The 22,271-nt window shown below is 60.6% G+C and overlaps 1 protein-coding gene across 1 annotated transcript; it reads right to left on the bottom strand.

The window, feature by feature from the left end:
- Positions 1–760: 760 nt before the first annotated feature.
- On the bottom strand, positions 761–22,261 carry MAP2K2 (mitogen-activated protein kinase kinase 2). The gene is made up of 11 exons (XM_040629580.1): positions 22,107–22,261; positions 18,408–18,618; positions 13,362–13,508; positions 9,043–9,120; positions 8,357–8,408; positions 8,147–8,271; positions 7,349–7,562; positions 5,398–5,462; positions 3,981–4,042; positions 2,787–2,832; positions 761–1,134 (listed from the first exon to the last, which is right to left on the bottom strand). Exons 1-11 carry the CDS (start codon positions 22,196–22,198, stop codon positions 1,024–1,026), a joined length of 1,203 nt encoding a protein of 400 aa, XP_040485514.1. The 5' UTR covers positions 22,199–22,261; the 3' UTR covers positions 761–1,023.
- Positions 22,262–22,271: the final 10 nt, after the last annotated feature.

Here is a 22,271-nt window from a genome sequence, read left to right as displayed (position 1 = left end):
GGGGGGGGGGGGGGGGAGCCTGAGAAGCGGCCCCGCGCTCTGGCCCTGGGTCCCGTGTGCATCCTGATGGACACAGGCACTGGGACCACCTCACCCTCAGTGTTTCCTTTCCCAGCAGGTGCGGCTGACCTGCCAGAGGGCCTGAGGGACGTGCCCTGGGGTCACTTCTGGTTCTCTGGGCGAGCAGAGGTGACACGAAGCGCCACCTGCCCGCGTCTGCTGGCCTGCAGGCGTGGGGACAGCGCGGGCTTGTCTGCTGGGTCTGCGGGGCTTCTTGACCATACAGCTTGGAAGCCCACCACTTCCCTTCTGCCAAGTGTCAGCTCAGCAACTGCCACCAAGAGTCCGAAGCGTCTGTCCCTGCAGCACAGGAGGGCACGAGCGGGTCCCTCCTGGGGGCAGGTCAGCGGCATGACAAGAGGGGGGAAGGGAGTGGACCCCATGGCCGCCAATGGGCGCTCCACCTCCAGGGGTGGGCATCGGGCGAGGGGACGACCTAGGAGAGCAGGGTGGTGGCACCTTCCTTTCTTTTGGTGAAAGACGTCAAGGTCTAGAGGTCCCCCTGAGACTGCGTCCTTGGAAACAGCGAAGCCAGTTCCTGTGCCTCCCCCACCCCGCTGCTCTGCCCCCAGGAGGGCAGTGGGCTCACGGCTGGGGCTGCCCTCCAGGGGAGCTCTCCCGCCCTGGGGCTGAGCCAGAGCTGACCACCCCCCCACCCCCCGCCCAAGAACAAACGGAACAAGAAGTACAATGGGCACAGTTTGCTTTTTCTTTCCCTGTTTTGTTTTAAACCTAAGAAGCAGGTCTGAGAAGACCCCACGAGCAGCGTCACCCTCCCTGGGGACCGGAGGCCACACCAGCTGGGACAGGCAGTAGCGAGGCTCAGTGTCCACCGCGGGGTATGCGGGCGGCTCCGCGGAAGGCGGAGGGAGAGGCGGGCCGGGGAGAGGCGGCGCTGGCCTGTCCTGGGCGGGAGGGGCGGGGCGCGGGTGGAACGGCGGGCAGGTCACCCGCAGGACCCCATCACACGGCGGCGCGCGTGGGCGTGCTGGGCTGGTTCAGCCGCAGCGTTTTACACAACCAGCCGGCAAAATCCACTTCTTCCACCTCGGACCGCTTGATGAAGGTGTGGCTCTGCAAGGGGAGGGGAGCGGGTCAGGAAGCACAGCCGACCGGAGCCGGCCAGGGCGGTGACGCCACGCTCCTCAGGCGCAGGTCACCAGCCAGCACCACCGCCGTGGGGCCCGCCACGCTCTGGGGGGGCTGAACGGTGTCCCCGGCCCCCACCCCCTCGACGCCCAGAGCACCCCTGTCGTGAAGCCCACAAAGGTCTCCAGACACCGCCCTGTGTCCCCTGGGGACAGAGCCGCCCCTGGGTAAGAACATCGGATCTGCGACGGGAGCCACTGCGACAGAAAGTTCCTGACATGTCCTGTCTGGTGCGGCGCCCCTGACGCAGGGCTCCCGGGGTGCGCTGGCTCGTCCACCCGAGAGCGCCGCATGTGGAGCGCCGCATGTGGCCCGGCGCTTCCCGCACGGATGGCTCGGCTCGGCACAACAGGTTCCTGCCTGAAGGCTGGGGGTGGGGGGCGCGCGGGTGTCCCTGCAGGGTGTGCGGGGGAGGGGCGGTCCTGGGGACTCGGGGTGCGCGGGAGGAGGTCCGGTCCCCCACGAGACGCCCAGAGGGGGTGGGAGAGGCCAGCCTCGCCTTCCCAACGGTCAGCAGGAGCTTGGGGGCGACCGGGTGCAGGGCTGGACTCCCACGGTCTGGGGCAGCAGGAGGGCCGGTTTTAAGTCGGCCCCACAGAAAGCGGTGTAAGGGGGGCAGAGAGACCTGGGGGCCGCACGGGGACCTCAAGATCAAGGAGCTTGTCTAGATCACGGATTTGTACATCTTATAATCAACACGCATCGGTGACATCACATGTGCCTCTAACACGTGACTGGAACACTCTGTACGACGGACACAACAAAGACTCTGGAAGAACGAGGGCACGCAGACCCTTCCCACGTGGTGCTCTCGGTGGCGCCCGCGACCAGGAGACGCTGGCTGTCACCGAAACTAACAGAGGAGGCAGGGCTAGAGGAGGCGCCGAAGCAGAGACCCAGGATGGGGACCAGCCAGCCGAGTGGGGCACGGGACGTGCCCCTGGGGAGCAGGACTGTCCCTTGCAAAGTGCGTGAGGTGGAGGCTCTTTGGAGGAGGCAGGGAGGCCAAGGTTCCCTTACTGGAAAGGCTGCGTTCTGACACTGAACAGAGGCTTGCGTTCTGCTGCCTGCACGCGCGAGACGGAGGACCGGCACCCGTGACTGGCACGGTCTCCTGTCGTGGAGGCGAGGGAAGGGGGGGCTGCCACAGGCATGGCAGGGGTGTGGGGGACGAGAGCTGGCGGCGGAGGGGGTTGAATGGGCCAGGCTCCGAGGCCACATGTCAGTGGCCCTGCAGCCCTGTCCCCACCCTGTCAGGGGAAGGGGAGTTTTGACGCCCACCTTGGCTCTCAAGGACATCAGACAGCATGGACTTACAGGGAGGCTGGCAAGCCCAGATCTCCCCGGCCTGTGGGGCCCCACCACTCCTAGTAACCCCCCGACCACAGGCACGGCTGGGCCACTCCATGCCTCCAGGAGCCAAGGGTGTCACAGCTGCTCTAGACCCTTCCCACTAATGGAGCCAGGAGACCACAGGGGCTCTCCAGCATGACATGGGGCCCAGGACAGCAGAGCTGGCTTGAGGGCTGGGGTCTACCCTCTCCCCGAGGTGAGCCAGAGCCCCCAGGATCACTTACCATGAGCATCTTCAGATCCGCTCGCTCTGCTGGGTTCTTTATTAGGCTGGAGAGGAAGACAGAGGATGGAAGAGACAAGGCAGGGCCGTTAGCCAGTGGCCAAGGGAACTTGCATTTTGAGCCATGATAGGTGAGCCCTGTCCCCGTGCCTGGCCTATCTGAAGCCTGAACACAGCAAGGAACAGAATCCGCTCTGCTATCCCTTGGGAGTAGGGGCAGGACCCCTGGGGAGGAAAGGGCAAGGGTCTGAAACCAGGACAAGAGAGCAGGGGAAAGGCTGTGGGGACCCCCTGGCCGCTGCTCAGTCTGAGGCCTGGCAGCAACCACAGCCACACTGCTGATCAATCCCCCTAATTTGGGAGTCTGAATGTCAAAATGGAACTTTTTCCTTCAAGAAAGCAGAACTGCCCCTAAACACAGTTGCTCAAACCAGCCTGAGGTCAAATGGTGGCTGTTCAGAACCGAAAGAAAACTCGAGGGGCAGAAAAACATTTACACAGATCCCTGGATGCGTGCGGCAGTGTGCTGCCCAGTGGTCGTGCAAAGGGCCAGGGGTGCCTTCACCACCAGGAGCAGGTTTGCTGCCGTGTGCGATGCAGCCCCCAGGCAGCGGTGAGGCTGGCAGACTCCACCCGGCCTGCTGTGCAAGACTGCCCTCAAGGTGACGGGGCGGGGGGGGGGGGGGGGGGCTGGGCCCCCTTCCTGCTCCAGAGCCCGCTCCCCTCAGGCCCATGCTGACGCATCGAGAACAGCTGGCCTCTTGCTAGAACCTGACTTGGAAGACTTATTTGGAAGCTGGTGGGTTACAGGGCTTGAGGGATTAGGAAACTGGGATGCCTGCTGGTGGAAGGCAAGGCGGGAATGGCGTCACTTCCAAAGAGCCTGGAATCCTGGTGTGTTCTGGGCTTTGGGGACAGGATGGGGACAGCAGCTGGACACGACTCAGCAGCTTTGGAAAGGGAACCTATCTGGGTTCTCAGGTGAGCTCCAGGTGCCCCCCAGATGCCGCCCCCACGGGTAGTCCCGCCGTTAATCCCGACAGAGGGGCCCAGCCCAGGACCAGGAAGGAAGTGTGCATCTGGGTCGGCAGCCAGGGTGTGGGCAGCTGTCCCAGGAGGCAGGCAGGGCCTCCTGACGGCCTGGCACCACGCCCCGGCCCGCCCCGAGACCATGCTGGAGGCGGTGGCACCTTACCATTTATTTACAAACTCCTGGAAGTCCTGGGTGAAGACGCCACTGGGCAGCTTGGGAGGTGGCTGTGGGAGAGAGCAGAGAGGTGGGGGTCAAATGCTCAAGGATGGTTCCGGAATCACAGGGAGAAGGTGCTTCCCGGCCCTGAACCCGTGAGGACAGCATAGCACTTTTTGGGGGCACTCAGAAGGCACCTCTCCTGACCCCAGTCCCTTCGCTTTGCCAAAGGGGGAGCGCCCCCGACCCTCACCTTCTGGCAGCTTCCCTACTGGCCCTGCCGACTGCCCTGCCAACTTGGTCAGGCTCTTCTGGGGTTCTCTTTGGAAAGCTCTGGTTTCAGGATCACAGCTGGTTCGAGGGGAAGGAGAACAGGGCCCACCCATCTCCAGCAGGGGGTCTAGACCACTGAGAGGAGGGGAGGGGTGGGGCAACAGGTTCCAGAAGCCCAAGGAGCCTGGCCCCATACATATGTGCCCGGGTGGGGACAGCTGTGTGCAGGGTCAGGCCCTGTAGGGAAGGCAGTGGGCAGACTGCCCGGTGAAACCCACGGGCCTTCCTCCACGCAGGGATGGCAGGTGCCGGCAGCTGCCTGGGAGGACCTGCTTGCTGTGTCCAGGTGTGGCTGCCAGGTGCGGGGCAAGCTGTCACCAAAGCCAGCCCGTCCTGTTGTCATCACTAGCCCTGCTCCGAGCTGCTCACCCCAACGTTCAACCCTAAACCAAGCCAGTGCCAGAGGCCACCCGGCCGCCCCATTTCTCTGTCCTGACTCTGAAGCGCCCCGGAAAGCACACCTGGGCCCACAGAAGGCCCAGGAAGGGTGACTCAGTGGGACAGGGAGTGGGGCTTTGGGGCAGGTCCCACTCTGCCCCTTCCCAGCTGCAGACCCGAGGAGGCTGTCCCCATCCTTCCACCTCCACGACGGAACAGCCCCACTACCTGCGCTCACCGTGGTGAGGAAGGTCGGGAGGGCCGGGCCCTCTGTGCCTCCCTCCCTGAACTTGCCCTCAGGAAGCGGATCACTCACGACTGCACGCGCACGGACCCCAAGAGGCACACAGAGCTACAGGGGGGCAGCTCCGGGGAGGCAGGGGGCTGGCTCCAGGGCCTGGGCACTTGGCTACAGCCTTGGTGGGGGGGCTGCGGCAGGAATCCGGGGTTTGTCTTTACCCCCCCCCCAACATGAACATACGGGCGCGTCAACTCCTCTTGGGAAGTGGTGGACTTGCGCGGTATGGCAGGAAGGCCACACGCTTCTACCCCTGCTCACCAACCGCAGCAGAGACGGCCTGCCCCGCCCCCCACCCCTCCCCAGCAGAATCTGGTCTACGTGTGGAATTCCCTTCATTTGGGTCACGAATTCCGAGTCCAACGGCTTAATCCGCCCACATGAAGATGGGCCAGAGGGGCCTCAGGTGCACACCTCGTTCACGATATAGTCCAGCAGCTCGAAGATGGCCATGGCCGGCCGGCTGTCCGTCCCGTGACCTGCCAGGGCAGAGACAGAAACAGGGGTGAGGCGGGCATCAGCCGAGTACCCTTCCCCTGACACTGGCCTAAACCAGGGGAGGCACCCTGGCGGGCTCCTCGCCACTGAGCTTGCTTCTTGGGAAAGCAGCTTCTCTCTGAGCCTCCGGTGAATTAACAACACAAAACAAAGCAAAAGCCAAAACGAACAGGAGCATTTTTCTGAGAAGTCACACATTTGGCCCGGTGCTGCTTCCAGGCACACAGGCAGGGCATGGGGGGTGGCGCTGACCAACGGCAAGGACGGCAGCGTGACCTTGCACGGAGCCGCGGGCGAAGGCAGCATCAGGCCCCAAATGCTGCCCAGAACGGACGAGCGGCTGGGGGTAGCTGACCCCTGTCTTCGACCCAGCTGGCTGGGGCCGGGTTTGGCAGCTGGACTTTCGCCTTCTGTCCCGTCCTGAAACGGGCACGCGGGCCGGGGCTGGGGGAGGTGCTGGCAGGCCAAGGTGGCCTGGCGTGGCCCGCCGCTCCTCTCTGCTGGGACGGGGCCGCAGCTGAACGCCCGCGATGCCACCTGGGAGCTGGTGCTGGGAGGGCCAGGGCCCGAGGACACAGATGGGGCAGGAGGTGCTCCCCTCGGAGAAGTCAAGACACCCTGCGACGTGGGTCTGGCACCAGGAAAGGAGGAGGAGCTGGGCTTGAAAATACTGTGAAAGCCGCTGTTTGACAGCCCGTGTCCACCAGCAGTGAAGACACACAACACGGTCCACCACACATGGGGATACGTGGCCGTGTAAAGGAGCGAAGCGCCGACACGCGCTGCCCCGGAACGGACCCTGAGCCCATGACGCTCAGGGAGGGAACCAGACACAGAAGGCCCCACGGCGTGGGAGTCCACGTGTGTGACACGTCCAGAGCAGGCTCCTCCATGGACGGGAAAGGGGGCTCGTGGGGGCCGGGGACAGGGGGAGGGGATGGGGCTTCTTTTTGGGGTGATAGACTGTTCTGGAACTAGACGGTGGTTATGCTGGCACAACCTTGTGAAGATACAAAATTCCACTGAATTGTACGCCTTCAACCAGTGAGTCCCGTGGAGCGTGACGTCTATCTCAGTAAAGCTGGTATCAGCCCAGCGTAGCCCATCCGCACTCCACGCAAGCTCCTTCAGACTCACTTAACTCCCTTCCTGTCACTTGACTTAAAAAATAGAAATCAGAGTCCTAAGCGCTGCTTCCTAATTACACTGCGTCCGCCGTAACCCTTCCCCCTCGCCACCTCCAGAATGGTCAAAGGGTCAGCCTGAACCCCTCTGGCACTGGGAAGCCCCCCACCTCCCAGGGGACCGCTGCCAGCCCGAGAGTGCTCCGAGAGCCCAGCTGTTCCCCAGAGCCCCCCAGCCTCTTGTCCCCTCCCACACCGTGTGTCAGGACTGAGTCTGACAGGCCACCCAAGGACGTTCTGAGTCGTTACTTTCAGTTTCTGAAAGGCCTGGCCCAAACACAGCAGAACACTCGCTGCCGAGTCTAGGCGGTGGGCATACAGGTGGCTCGCTGGGCAATCCTGGTGGGCCTTTCTCTCCATTTAAACATTTCTGTGATGAAATGCCGGAAAACCCACCCAACCAGCGGCTTGGCTGAGAAGTTCACTTCCAGAACAACCCCCGGCCCTCCCCCAGCTGGCCACAACACACGCAGCTGCCCTGGACGGCAGCGGCCTTGGGAGCTGTCCCCAGAAGCCTCAGGGCCATCTGTGGCCTGCTGAGCGCAGTTAGCATGACCCGGGGGGACAGGTGGTGCTGAGAGGGGCCAGAGGGGAGGCAGCTGCCACTCCCCCCACTGGGCACGGCACTCCCTGCGTGCAGATCGCGGCCTGTCCGAGGCCAAAGTTCCAGAGTCAGCCCGTACCGCTAATGGGGCGTCCAGGGGGTCTCGGCCGTGGTGAGATGCTGTGAGGCTCTCCTTCTACCCCGTCCACCACGGGCCGGCCAAATATGGCCTCTAGCTCCTTGGCGTCCGGCGGGGGGATGGGGTACCTTCCGATGGACAGCTCCACCAGGGACAGGCCCATGCTCCAGATGTCCGACTGCACAGAGTAGTGAGTGCCCTGCAACCGCTCTGGCTGTCGGCGAGAAAGAGCAGAGAGACGCCCAGATGGATGCTGGGGCCTAGGAGCACTCGTGGGGTTCCCCCTGCAGCCCCATCCGGGCCCGGGCCGCCCTCCAGACACCCAGCAACGGAAAGAAAGCAACTCCATCTCCACCCTGCGCCTGCCGTGGGTCTGCGAAGCTCCCAGCCAGCGCTGACAACAGCACTCAACATCCAAACCATGGGCCGTTTTGGAAAAGGATGACCGGCCCCGGGAAAGGCAGTGGGGTGCCTCCTTTTCCACGACAATCCCAAGACTAGCTTCTGAGAGTCTGCTCCTGAGATCACCCAGACGTTCCCTAAGATACGTGGGGGGTGGTTCCTTGACTGCTCTCCTGGACTAGTCTCTTCCTGCTAGCGGGAAGCCAGCAGGCACGCATTTCCAGAGAACACCCTGAGCGAGCCGACAGCTGAAGCGAGAATCTGGACGGAAAGGAACTGAGCAGAAACACAACGTGTACTCCAGAGAGCCGCAGGCTTCGGAAAAGCTTCTGGGAAACAGGGAAGAGCTGGCGGGGCAGGGGAGGGAACAGGCGCCCTCGCGCCCTGAGGACTTACAGACATGTAGGACCGGGTCCCCACGAAGGAGTTGGCCATGGAGTCAATGAGCTGTCCGCTCACCCCAAAATCGCACAGCTTAATCTCCCCTCGGGAGTTGACGAGGATGTTGGAAGGTTTCACGTCTGAGGGCAGAGCCAGCGGCAGGTGAGGGGGGCCTGGCCCTCCCGCCAGCCCCACCTGGCCCCCGGGCGCCCCCATCCGGCTCACCTCGGTGCATGATCTGGTGCTTTTCCCGGAGATACGCCAAACCCCGGAGAACCTGTGGGGAGCCCGGGGGACGGGTCAGCAGGGCAGCGCCGTGGGCAGACCCAAGGGGCCGCTAGTCTGGGACGAGTTCGGGGAGCCCACAATGAGGGGTGGGGGCAAGTGAGAAGAGCGGCAGGGAGATGCCCGGCTCAACCACCCTCACCCACCGCCCACTGCCCACCTGCCACCAGGTGCTCAGCAGGGACTGGGCCAGGTCTGCAGCCCAGCGGTAAGGCTGGGAGTGGACAGCCCGGCTGCCCTGCCCTGAAGGTCACCCAGGCCCAATGGGCATTCTCTGGTGAGTGCTTCTGTGCTGGGTTTACACTGAGGCCCTGCTGTTTCAGCAAGGGATGATGGCACTGTGGATCCCGCGCGGCTGAGACCCAGCCACTCGGGCCCCATGCACCCCTGACATCTGTATGGGGCAGGGAAGCATCACTCCCGTTTTATGCGCCACGAGATGCCACTTGCCAGGCCCGCAGCTGGCAGAGATGGGCGTGGGCTGCACTAGCTGGCTTCCAGGGGCTGCTCCAACTCTGGCCACGTGGAAGGGGGCGGGGTAAGAATGAACCCAGGCAGAGCACAGGGCCAGAAGCGCGTGCACGCACCCCAGTGCTGCGTGGCCTAAGGGGGCCAGAGCCACTTACCGCAATGCTGACCTTCCCCAGGATCTCCTCGGGAATTCTCTTGGCTTCTTTCAACACCTGGTCCAGAGAGCCGCCGTCCTAGGGTCAGCACAGAAGAGAAAAAGCAAGCGGAGCTGAGCAGTCGGCCGGGCGGGGCTTGCAGGGCAGGGGAGGGTTCCCGAAGGGACACCGGAGCAGCAGGTATAAAAGCGAAACATTTCCTGGTTCCCGGCGAGCTGGAGCTCAATTTCCTTCCCAGGAAACAGAGGCAAGACCACAGCCAAATGCAACCCGCTGGCCCTGAGCAGGGCCTCCCTCCGGCCCTGCCACCTCTGGGGCCTCAGGAAAGCCCATCCAGTAAGGAAGCAATGAGGGTGCCAGCACGCTCCCTCAGCAGCCCGCCTGGCCTTCCGGGAACCCAGGCCCGTGACTCAGCCGCCCCTTCCCCGGGGTTGCCACGGCAGCAGCGGGCGGAGCGGAGCCGCTGGGCTTGCAACCAGAGCAACCGCGAAGGCGTCGGAGCTCGACCGCGGGCTTCTGGGGCCTGGGTTCTATTCCTCCCGGCCTGCAGCAGCCCTGCCACACCAGGGGACGGGGAGCCCAGAGGTGAGGCGCCAGGGCAGGAGAAAGCAGGCTGAGCCGCTGCTGCCCACTGCTCCCCTGTCCCCGGCCCCTGGGTCTTGTCCTGTGCTCACCGCCATGCACAGGTATGTCCTGCACAGGATGGGACACAGGTCCTCCCAGTCAGCTCCCCACCCCAGGCCTGGCCTCAAACCCACAGGTTACCGGACAGCAAACCTGGAGACCAAACCCAGGCCGGGGTCCCCGCCTGGTCCCCCGGGACGCTAGGTGGACACACTGAACCTCGGAGCAGGCGCTTTCTTTCCCATGCTGCTCCAGGCCACCTACAGCCCCACGGTTTTGGCCACCAGAGCAGAGGGGGTGGGGGTGGGGGGGTGAGCCTGCAGTCCCAGGGATGCCAGGGCCTCCTGTCTCAGCACTTCTGCCCCAGCCTTGCTCAGTTAGAAAGGCCGTGGGTGGGGAGTTCTAGAAAACCCAACGCACTGGAAGCTTGTACGACATGACTCTGGGCTAGCTCCAGACCGAGGGTGCGGGACGTGCACAGACGGTGGCTGTGCCCCAGGAGAAACCGGCGGCGGCACTGGCTGGGAGCAGCGCTTGTGGCTTAGGCCGGTCCGCCTGCAGGACCATGGGGAATGCCTTCTATTCTCGCTTCTCCCCGGTATCACCTCACCTTAAAAGAATACAAAAAATTCTTTTTAAACTATAACCCTGCTTCCCAACACAGCTCCTTTCATTCTGAACTCTTACGGAGCCATGACAGGTTCATAAATGAGGACGTCCGGGGGGAGCATCCACAGAGAGTCCGCGGCAGGCCAGGCCCTGCTCGGGGACCTCGCCAGCCAGCTCAAACGCCTCGGTGAGCACACAGCTCTGTTCTCTCTCTGGCTGGCTCTGCCCCACCCCACCGCTCGTGCCGACAACAGATGTCCCCAGACATGGCCCAGTGTCCTCTGGGGCAGGATCACCTCTTGATGAGACCCCCTGGTCCACACTAAGAAGAGTGTAAGTTGCTCAAGTCACATTGACAGGAAGTGGTGGAGATAGCAAACTGGGTCCCTCTGACCTCAAATCTCACACCCCGTGCGGTGTCACACGCTTTCATTCTGTGTGTGCTCCAGTAGTCGGGAAATTATACTTTCCTTAAGTAAGTGGTACATAGATACCGTTTTATAAAAAGCTCAACATAGGGGCGCCTGGGTGGCTAATCAGTGAAGTGTCTGACTTGGTTTTGGCTTGGGTCATGATCTCAGGGTCGTGAGGTCAAGCCCCCCATCGGGCTCTGCTTACGATTCCCTCTGCCCCTTCCCCTGCTCACGCGCTCTTTCAAAACAAGAAAAACTATAGATCAGTAACACTCTTATCTCCCAAAACTTCCACTTGCCTTCCCTGAAGTGGGACTTCCAGATGCTTCTGTGTATTTCATATGCATCCAGAGGCACTGGGAAATACACGGTTTAAACACCTATCTAAGTGGGCTCACATCTTGCCTATTTTCTCCTCGGGGATCTTCTCCCTCGGCACACACACACCATCTCGTTTCTCGACCGCCAAGTGGCCCGGTATCACTCTCTACCTCTCCCTCACCAGCGGATGTGTGATTTTTCACTATTACAGAAAAAGGAAGCACGTGCTTCAGATGTGACCAGATCCCAGGAAATACCAACAGGTGCCTCTGAACAGTCCGCAAGCTGCCCCCCAAGATACCCACTGTCTGCAGGGTCCATGCCCGGAGTTGCCCCGGTGACAGCCCCAGGCCCCAGGGAAACCCCGGCCGCGTCTCTCAGCCCCGGACGCCAGCATGTGCTGGCCCGCTGAGTTCACCCTTCTGTGCTGAGTCTGGGCTGCTCGTCACCAACTTGGGGTCTTTGCTCGCAAGCCCGGGCTGGAATAGACCAGTCGGAAACAAGAGCCGAGTCATACCCAAACCTGCGTAAAGATGAAGTCTCACCCCCTGCGCCCTGCTCCAGACGCCTCTGGAAGACTGGCTCCCCCCACCGCTACCCTGGCCCCAGGAGGCAGGAACTGGCACCTCTCAGCCCTACAGGCGGACGGGGGAGAACATGGTTCCAAGTCACTCCGTTAGGAGGTGAGCGGTGGGGTGCACACCTGACTCCAGGCTGTCCCCCAATATGGCACGCGAACGGAAGTTGCAGAAATGTCCCGTATGCCCGGAAATGCCCTGGGCGTGTGGTGCGGCTCCGGAGCGGATTGTGTGACATGGAGACACCATGGAGGGCGGTGGGGCAGGGGCCACCTCCCCCCTCTAGTATTTTACATCATTTTGTTCTCCTCACCCCTTCCTTGCCCGCAGCGCCCCCTCCTGCAAGCTCAGGGCTAACTTGAGGCACTGGAGCCCGGCGCACGAGGAGCGCTTTGAGCGTGGGTCCTTCCCCAGTGCGCTATTCGCTCGCTCTGCTGCCCTCCTACACCCGGCACAGAAGCGCACCAAAAAACCCAACTGGGAATCTGCAGAGGATGAGTACAATAAACCACTGGGATCGCCGGCACCTCCCCCTGCATCACTGTGCCTCGCTCCTCGTGCTGCTGGGAGGCAGACGCCTCACGCAGGAACCCTCTGCTTCATGGCCCCCGAGAACAGAAGCAGGAGGAGGGCCAGGCTGTGGCGCTCCCCCTCCTCTACGAGGCCAAGAGGCACCTCTGAACTCCCACCGCCTTCAGGGAGAACAGGGAAGGGAGGCGGAAGGCTCACCTTGGATCGCAAAGTGACTCCCTGTCCTTTCTCACCCTAGGTGCTCGTCGGCAGGGACTGCCGGGCTGGTGGCGAAGCGCAGCGGGGCCGGGGTTGGGGGCCAGGGAGGGGCAGAACGGGAGGGCGGGAGCACCTTCTCTGAGCTCGGTCACCGCACGCAGCGACGATGCATTCCTCACGGGCGCTTGCTCAAACTCACTTCCTGCCTCCGTTACAAAACCGTCAGAGGGGACAGCGCCAGCCTGTGAGGCGTAACCGAAGCCGCCGGGCCTAAGGCCACCGCATCCTGGTTTTGCAAGGGACCCAAAAGGCCTGAGCCTGGACAGCGGGGCGGCAGGCAACCCCATACCTGACGAATCAGGCTCGGCAAGGGGTGGGCAGCATTTCCTCCCAGGGCCTCAGCTCTGACCACTTCTGCTTTCGTTACCCCCGATCCCACCCATTTCTGAGGTTCGAGACCAGAGTTTCTTAACAAGGGGGCTCATCGGAACCAACCATGGTGGTCTGAAACCAGATCGGCTCCCATATTCCATCCTGGAGCTCTCCACAGACCCGAGCTGGGCTGCCAAGCCGGGTCTCGCCTTCCACAGAGCGCCCAGATCACGGCTCTCTCCGCAGAGGGCGCTTGGAGCCAGCCAGCCAGGCTTTAACCACACGGGACCTCGGGCGCAGCAATTCCACCTTCGGGACCTTAGCCCCCCTCTCACCCGAGGACATTCCTGTGCTGTCGCTCCGGACAGGTCGGAAACAACCTGTGTCCGCCACCAAGACAGTATTTGATAAATGACCTTACAGGCACACACCGCGGCCCGAGCACGGACAGTGGGGAAAACGACGCCGGCTCCCTGCGTGCCAGCGGGGAGCGGCTTTCCCCAAGTGTGCAGGGAGAGGCCAGGCCAGAAGGGGGGGAGTCTCGTGCTTAGAGAACCAAGGGATCCATGCGCACATGCCTGCACGGCACGGAGCATCTCCAGAAGGAGCCCTTGGAAACAAGTGCGCTTTGCGTCTGAGGACGCGGCTGGGGCGGCGGGTGGCGCGCGCTCACCATGTGCTCCATGCAGATGCTGATCTCGCCGTCGCTGTAGAAGGCCCCGTAGAAGCCCACGATGTACGGCGAGTTACACTCGTGCAGCACCTGCAGCTCGCGGATGATCTGGTTCCGGATGGCCGGCTTGATTTCCAGGTGGATCAGCTGCGGGGGAAAGGGAAGGGGACTCACAACCAGGCCTCTGAGGGGCCCAGAAGGAGGGGGCTTTGGTCCCCCGCCCTTGATATGCTCACAGCAGCACTCAAAACCGTGCAATCCACTCTGACGCATTTATCTAGAGAACAAAACAGTCTACACACAAGCTGGCACACCTGTGTTCATGCAGCAGGACTCCCAACTGCCGAAGCGTGGAAGCCACCCCAGCGTCCGCCCACAGGTGAACAGATAAGCACGCATCCACACCCACCCACACCCCCACACAGGCACGCTACTCGGCCAGGAACAGGAGCGAGGTGCCCACACGCGCTGCCCCGGGGACAGACCCCACGACGCTCAGGGAGGGAACCAGACACAGAAGGCCCCGCGGCGTGGAAGTCCACGTGTGTGACACGTCTGGAACAGGCTCATCCATGGACAGGAAGGGAGCTCATGGGGGCCGGGGGCTGGGAGGGGGATGGGGAGTGACGGCTGATGGGGACAGGGATGCTTTCTGGGGAGATGGAAGGTTCTAAAATAGACAGTGGTGATAGCTGCACAGCTGCGTGAGTGCACCAAACACCGAATGATGTATGTTTAAAAGGGTAAGCGGGGGCGGGAGGTGGAGCCAAAAAAAAAAAAATATATATATATATATATATATACACACATATATACACAAAGCAGTAAATGGTACAGCAAGTACCCCAAATCCCAATAACGCTGTTTTAAAACAAACCTCAATGGAGCAAACATTTTCACTTGATAACCGGGGAGCTCCATTAACAGGAATTCTCTTCCACCCAACTGTACAAAGTACCGCCTTTCCTAGGACCCAGACCTGGGACGCCACTGACCTCAGCCCCTCTCAGCCGGGAGTCTGCTTCTGGAGCCCTTCCCCCTCCAGGCTGTTGACGACACAGAGGGAGCCTCAGGCCGCCACCCAAGGTGGCTCTTAGCTCCCCTTCCACCTGAGTTCAAGTCAGCAGAGGGGTGGGGGGGGTCACAATGTACAAACAGGAAAAAACCCGAGGAGTGTCTGGAGAGATGCAGGACACAGCTGACCAAGCGCCAAGAGCAATGCCCAGCAGGAAAGAGGTGAGGCCGGGGCTCCACATCCTGGCCACTTAGAATCTCAGCTGCTCCGACCATTGCGATAGGACAAGAAAAAGGTGATTTCCACCCGCCTGTCAGATCAAGGGTGTCCGAACCAGTCGCCACAGATCCTGCATTTCATTGGAACCCTGTGATGGGGAGAGGGAGGGGCAAAGACTTGCTCAGAGGGGACACGCGCCTGGAAGGACAAGTGGGAGTTGGCCAGATGGACGTGGTGGGGCTGAGTGTTCCAGGCGGGGGCACCAAGGCACGAAGAGGCGTGCGCCAAGTTTGGGGAGGCACACAGTATGTGTGGGGAGCAACACCCGCTCCCCAAAGACCCTGGCCACCTTGAGAACTGTGGAAGGTCCTAGTGGAATGGTGCCCAGGGCTTCTCGCCACTCCCAGCAAAGCTTCACGCCTCCACCTGCAAAGGCAAGCTCCGGCCATGGGTTCCAGGCCCTGCACTCCCCCAGTCCTCCCCCCCGCCCCGCAGTAGAATCCGGGGATGCTCTATCCTCTGGTGGGACCACACCCGTGAGCTGATACTCAACAGGCACCATGTGACATGCTGGGTCTGAAAATGAAGCACTGCTGTCTGCATGGAAGGCTGCTCTCAGAAGCCCGGGAAGGACTCGTGGAGGCGCTCGGACGGGCCGTGCAGGCTGATGGAGGCCCGCACCAGCCAACAGAAATACAGTCAGGCTCGTGTTTAATTTTAAATCTTCTAGCTGCCACGTTACAAAAGTACAAAGAAACAGGTGAAGACACTTTTTTCACGTATTTTAACTCAATGCAGTATAGAAAACATTACTTTCAACACGTAATCCGTGTAAATTAATGAGATTGTCCCATACTGAATCCTTGAAATCTGGCATCGTGTTTCTTTGCACAAACGGCACACCTCAGCTGGACTGACCGCATCTCAAGGGCTCCGTGCACACGGCTGACCAGGGAGGCTGCTGTGGACGCTGCACTTCTGACCAAGAGCTTCGAAGGAGCCACAGATGAGTGACCGGGCTGGGGAGGGAGAGCTCTACAGGCTTTGTGCAAGAGGAAGGGGTAGGCAAAGGTGGGCAGCACTGAACAGAAACCCAGAGGTCACTGGAGCAGGGAGTTGGGGCCTTTCATGTGAAGTAAGGCAGAAGCTTTGGGGAAAAATGCAGTCGAGAGGACGCAGGGGCTCATGGGCCCCTTCTATCGGGCCTGTAGAGCGAGCCTTCCAGATCAAGTAACGCTGAGAGCACAGGAGGAAAACGCAGGCACGGGAAGCAAGGGGCGTGTTTCTGAGCAGGCGTGGTCACACATCCCCGGGGACGGCTGCGGCGGGGACAGGAGAACCCCCCCCACCTGCAGTGAGGAGCAGTCAGGTTCTGAGAGGCTCAGTCCTGTTTCCAGGGGCACACGGCTCCCAGATCACCCAAACCCACGCTCTCTCCATGCCACCACCCTGGGGTCACCCACACTCCAGGAGCTGGTTACAGAGGGATCGCACGACGTGTTCAAACCCAACACCAAGCCCGTCTAGGAGTTTAAGGCGATTTCTACTGCAGAATGGTGGGAGTGGTGGTGGGGGCTCTGGGGAGTACAACTAGGAAGAGAGGGAAATAAATTCTGGAGGTGAAACGATGACAGCTTCCATCAAGTCAGGGCCAAGTGCAAAGGGCAGACCCGAGAGGGTTTGATCCCAATTCAGTTGCCGCCCCACCTCGGCTGTTTTCTCGTGTGTCAAATGGAGCTTTTGCTCCACTGAAACCAGAACACAACACCGGCTCTGACACGGACTAGTCACATGAAGGATGGCAGCTAGGACCACGAAGTGGCAGGTCACAGGCCTCCATCAGAGGCAAGCACACACTCGGGGCCCGCACAAACGTGAGGCCCAAGCACGCTCTTCTCCCGCGAGTCCTGGGCAGTAGGGAGGCACGTGCCCAACACACACACTGAACCCCTCGTACAGCTCCCCTGGCCCGAGCCACGCAGAGGTTTCGCTCCTCGGCTCTCAGGATGCAGAGGAGTCAGAAGGCCACGTGTGAGTCAAGAACACACTTACCATCCCATGTGACTGTAAAAATCGAGACCAGTTCACTCGGGGCTTACGTAACTGATCTCCCTGCTCTCCCGGCAGGTCACACTGGCTAAGAAAATCCTCTGCCGATCGCAGGGGCCGCAGGGATGCTGGCAACAAAGGGTGCTGGCTCTCGGAGAAGCCCCACCCCAGCCCCCAGCTCCCAGCCCTGTGGCAGGCTGTACTTGGAGATCTGATGAGCTTACGTATTCGGAAAACACAGAATCCATACCCAGCACCTGGGAATTCAGAATCTACCGGGGCCAGGGAGGATCGAAGCCGATTTCTCCAAAACTACTTTGCCACGTCAACTTCCCATCAGTGCCCGCAACTGAACAAAGATAAACTAGCCTCGCGGGTGAACTGCCATTCCAGATGGGTTGAAAGGAGCCCTTGACTCCCGGGGACCGGTCGCAAGCTCCTGGGCCATCACGGAGTCACAGCCCGGAGCCGCACGACAGCCGGGTGGCCGGCCTTCTTGTTCAACGCGCTCACCAAGTGCTCGTGGGCACAGTTCCATTCCGGGTGCATACTGTGCCGGACGCGCAGCCGCTCAGGGCTCACACCACGGGGGAGCTTACCGTCTACGGAGAACAAAACTGGACGTCCTGCTCCCCCAAATCTCGGACCCACTTTCTTGTAGCTCTTTATTTTGAAAGACTTACGGAGGCTCGGGAAAGCTGTAACACCAGCAGCGTCCCGTGCAGCCTCCAGCCCGCTGCCCTCGGCAGTGTTTCCTCCAACCGAAGGACGGTGTCAAACCTGGAAGCCCGCATCAGGCAGAACTTATCTGGGTCCCCGGGTTGACACCCCCATATCTGGCTCCGAAGGCTTTCACAAAGCTATAGAGCAGCTCCCAGAGTCACACTTACAAGGCATGTCGGTGCCCCCTGGGCAACGGCTCAGCTGGCCTGGGGGCACTCTGAGTCCCCGATGCCGACCTGGGCCAGCACTCTGTTCATAGCTCCCCCCCCCCCCCCCCACCCTCCCCAGAATCTCGCGTCTGCTTTTCTATTCCCTGTTCACAGGGTGATGGCAGACCCGAGATTTCTGCGGTCTCCAGTTCAGGAGAGGCTGCCTGTGAGGGACAGAGCCAGGTCTGGGAGGGTGGGCAGTGCTCTGGGAACAGGAGAAATGGCTGCAGCGCGAGGTCCCAAGCGAGAGCCAGAGCAGCACCCCCAGGGAAGTCAGGGCAGCACACACCACCCGGGCATGGGGCGGCCGGGTTTCTGAGCACACGACGTAAGAACTACAGGGGCAGGGGCTTCCAGAAAGAGGCAGCTTTCTATGCCTGAGAGAACATGCCTGTAGGAGCTAAATAATGTGTCGCACGAAGTCCCCTGGTTCTGTGTCTGGAAGCCACTATCCCCAAAGGGTCAGATCCTCCCCTTCACCCCTCCATCTCGCAGGGAGGATTCTCGACCACTTAGCTGGGAGCCCGGGTGAGGGAGCCAGCCCGGAACAGTCCGGATGTTTCTGAGAACTGGAGTCTACGTCCTGGAGGGCAGAAGCCAGGGACGGAAGGCAAGAGTTGCTCAGGGCAGATGGGCACTGCCGCGTCCCAACCAGAGGCCAGCTCTCCCTGAGGACAGGGCGAGTGCCAAGCGCTCCAAGCCCAGGGGCCAATCAGAAAGCAGAGGCCTGCACCTTTCAAACCTATCTCCCGTTTCCAGGGGGACCTGCCCCACCGCACGCTGCAGCAGGGCACAGGGATGGAGCGCCTGCCCTCACCGACTGCCTCTCACCTTTCTCGCCATGATGAGGCCGGAAGGTCTGTGCTGGACCTTGGTGACCACCCCGCCGTTCCCGGCTCCCAGCTCCGAGATCCGTTCGAAGTCATCGTCCTTGAGCTCCCCAACCTTGGCCTTCTGGGTGAGGAAGGCTTCCAGTCGCTTCTTCTGCTGCTCGTCGAGTTCTAGCTCTGCTAGCTTCTTTTGGAGGTCCACCAAGTTTGCTCTGCAAAGACCCCAAGGGCAAGGGCTAGTGAAGAATGTGCAGGCTATGGAAAGATGATCGGGCCTGGCCAAGCTTACGGCGAGGTCGCTGTGTGGCGGGTGTGTGGCTGCAAGGACGCGGGGATGGATCAGATGCCACCCCCTCCCTCAGGACCAGCTCTGGTTCAGTGGTGCTCGTCTCAGAACAAGGGGCCCCCATTCCTGACACGAGGACTCCAGACTACGTTGGAAGGAGACGCAGGAATGGGGGAGGCCGAGCCACGGATCAGGCAAGTGAAGGCTCAGGCCAGGACAGAGGAGCAAACTTGTCCTGAGTGGTCGCAGGGCCAAGAACAAGAACCAGCAGGCAGAAGACAGAAGTTGCAGGATGCGCGCCTTTAATGCATAGGAATGACCGTGGGCGCTTGAGGAGAAATGAAGAGGGGCAGAAAGCAAACAGCGCAGACATTCCCAGGCCATGCTGTTCAGCCAGCGTGCTCGTGTATAACTCGAAACGTTAAGCATTTCTATGCACAAACATCCCTGGAGCCGGTCGGTAAAAAACCAGCCCGGGTGGCGCAGTCAGTTAACTGTCTGATTCTTGATTTCGGCTCAAGTTACGACCCCGGGGTCGGGAGAGTGAGCCCCGAGTCAGGCTCCATGCTCAGTGCGGTGTCTGCTTGGGGTTCTCTCCCTCCCTCTCCCTGCCTCTCATTCCTCCCTCCTCACCCCTGCTCTCTTGTGCGCTCTCTCAAATAAATAACTAAATCTAAAAACAAAAAACACCCAATCATGTACACTGCATTTTATTGGGCGATTTGAGGAAATTTCCCAAGGAATTTTGACAGTAAGCTATTTTCACTAATGCTTTGACTTTGAACCAAATCCTGGAGTCAAAAGCAGCTCCCTGGAACAGGCGGGCAGACATTAGCTCAGCGCACACAAGGACTAACCCGGTGCTGTCCAAAAGAAATAGTATAAAAGTTACATGTGCAAAAATTTTCTAGCCACGTTAAAAAACGTTATCAGGCGAAATTAATGTGTTCAACTTAACCCACCAAAGTATAAATTTCAATATGAAATCAGAATAAACAAATTATTGAATACTTATTTTCTTTTTTCTTCACATAAAGTCTTTGGAATCTGAAATGCATATTATACTTTCAGCTCCCCTGAATTTGAACCAGCCACATTTCAAGTGCTGGCGGTGGCCAGGGGCTGACTGGACCAGACAGGGTAGGTAGCTAAGAAAAGTCTCCAAAGGACCTCGGGTGATCCCCAGCCACCAATTTCTGAAGGCGTTTAAGCCCAGATTGACCCTAACCTGGGGGAGACCTGCGGGGGGATTCCAACAGGGAATGAAGGGGGAGACTGGAGCTCTCTCAGGAACCTTCCAATCCTCAGATTCGAACGTAACTAGGCTAGAGCTTAGAGGCTTGAGCGAAGGGGCACTGGCTGGGAAGGAGACGAGGGAAGTCATCTGAGCTGGTAGAGCAAAGCTGCTGCTAGCAGGCAGGGGGCTAGGTGCCACTTCCTGAGCACACAGCAGGGCTTTACAAACACCACTTTTTTTCACTCTCGACATCTTCCTGGGAGGTGGGTATCTTGTAGTCCCAGCCCACGCAGGAGGGAAGAGGCTCAGAGAGGTTAAGTAACTCGTCTCTGGGTCACAATGCAAGGAAGTGGCAGTGCCTGGAATCAAACCTGAGTCCTTCCTCATTGCAAAGCCCTGTTCATCATGGCATGATGCTGAGCCAGGGCTGTGGGCCTACTAGGTGCTCCCTGATGTCTGGTTAAACAAAGACCTGATGAGGAAGGGATGGAGGACGGAGGAGGGAAGGCAAAGGAATGAATGTGTATGAAAAGCTTCCTTCCTAAAGGGCTGAAGAGGTGGCTTTTGAGGCCCGACTCTGCAAAGCTGTCTTGCACTGCCCTACGATCTCAAAGATGCATTCTGGAGTCAGCTGATTAATCCACTTTACATTTTAATAGCAACCCAGCTGTGGTTATTAAAAAAAAAAACCCTGGAATTCCAATGGCTGGCTTTCTCTGCGGGGGGAGTTCTGGAAGGGATGGAAAGCAGAAACCACGTAAAGAGAGAGGAGAGAGAATGAAGAAGGTGCTCTCCTGTGAGAAGAATAAGCAGCAGACTTTTGAAAATAAGGAACAGGTCCCCATGCTGAGCTGCCTGCTCAGAGACAGAGAAAGATGTCAACTTGCACCACAGGCATCAGACTCTCTCGCCCAGGGCACAGGGGCCAAGTCCCCTGAGAGGTGCCACACACGCTGCTCCCCTGTCACACCTGGTTCTCAGGGGGTCACACCACAAGCACAGCAAACAGACCCCAGCCAGGGCCTCTGAAAACGTCCTGCTCCTCTTTAGCGTGGGGAACAGGAGTGGGGAGGTCACAGGGACTTCTTCCCTGGCCAAGGGGTCACCCTCGCTTGATCTCGCAAATGTGTGTCCCTCCCACAATATGATTCCGCCTGTCTCGAGACCCCACTGTCCCAGATGCTCCTGTCTGTCCCTTCCCCCCAAGTCCTCCTGTCTGCTTCGGTGCCTGCAGCTCCAGCCCCTAGAGGCTCCTTCTCCTCCTCCCCACCAGGATCCTGCAGCTGACCTCACTACTCAGGGGCCTCACCTAGCCCTGTCCCCTTAGAGACCCCTCAACTAGTCTTCTCCCCTCAGGGGGTCCTCGCTCATCTTACCCTTCAGGGAGCCCTCAACCACCCTTCCTCTGGAGGGACCCTTGCCCCCATTCCTCTCCTCCCAGGAATCCCTTCACCCCATTCTTTGGTATGCAAGGACCTCCACCCTCCACCTCAAACTCAGGGACCCCCCCCCCCTCCAATTTCACTACTCAGGGGTCCCATACTCCATCTTTTCCCTCGGGGACCTCCCCCTGCCTTGATTTACCACTCAGACTCCTCCCCCCATCCTCTCTGGGCAGGAACCGTCCCTCAACTCCACCTCACTCCTCCAGACCGCCCACCCCATTGTCTTCACTCAGAGACCCTCTCCCCAGACCACACTACATGCACCCCCTCTCCTGACCTCAGTCCTCAGGGTCCCACACCCCATCCTCTCCACTCAGGGCCTCCCTGCCCCAGCCTCACCACCGAGGGCCCCGCACCGCATCCTCTCCACAGGGTCCCCCTCCCCTCAACCTCACTACTGAGAGCCCCACACCCCATCCTCTCCACTCAGGGACCACCAGGCCATCTTCACTCAGGGCCTTTCCGCCCCATCTTCTTCACTGAGGGACCCCCTGCCCCGACCTCGCTACTCAGGGCCCCGCACCCCGTCCTCTCCATTCAGGGACCTCCTTCCCCCATCTCGCTACTCAGAGCCCCGCAACCCATCCTCTCCACTTAGGGACCGCCTCCCCCGTCCTCACCACTCAGGGAACTCCCACCCCATCTTCTCCTCTCAGATCCCCCCCTCCTACCGACCTCACTACTCAGGGACCCCCTCCCCTTCCTCACCCCGGCCAAGCCCGGCCCACTCACTCGGAGGCGCCCTCGCTGGTGGGGGACGGGCCCTCGGCGATGGCGGGGTTGATAGTGAGCGCCGGCAGCACCGGCTTCCTCCGGGCCAGCATCGGGGCTCCGCGGGCCGGCGGCGGCGGCACCTCTAACCGGGGCCCATAGGGGGCGGGCCGGGAGCGGGCGGCG

The sequence above is a fragment of the Ursus maritimus genome, unplaced genomic scaffold, assembly GCF_017311325.1.
Source record: "Ursus maritimus isolate PB19 unplaced genomic scaffold, ASM1731132v1 scaffold_14, whole genome shotgun sequence".
Taxonomy (NCBI): domain Eukaryota; kingdom Metazoa; phylum Chordata; class Mammalia; order Carnivora; family Ursidae; genus Ursus; species Ursus maritimus.
The sequence above is the reverse complement of the archived record's forward strand: the minus strand, read 5'-3'. Positions and strand labels throughout refer to the sequence as shown.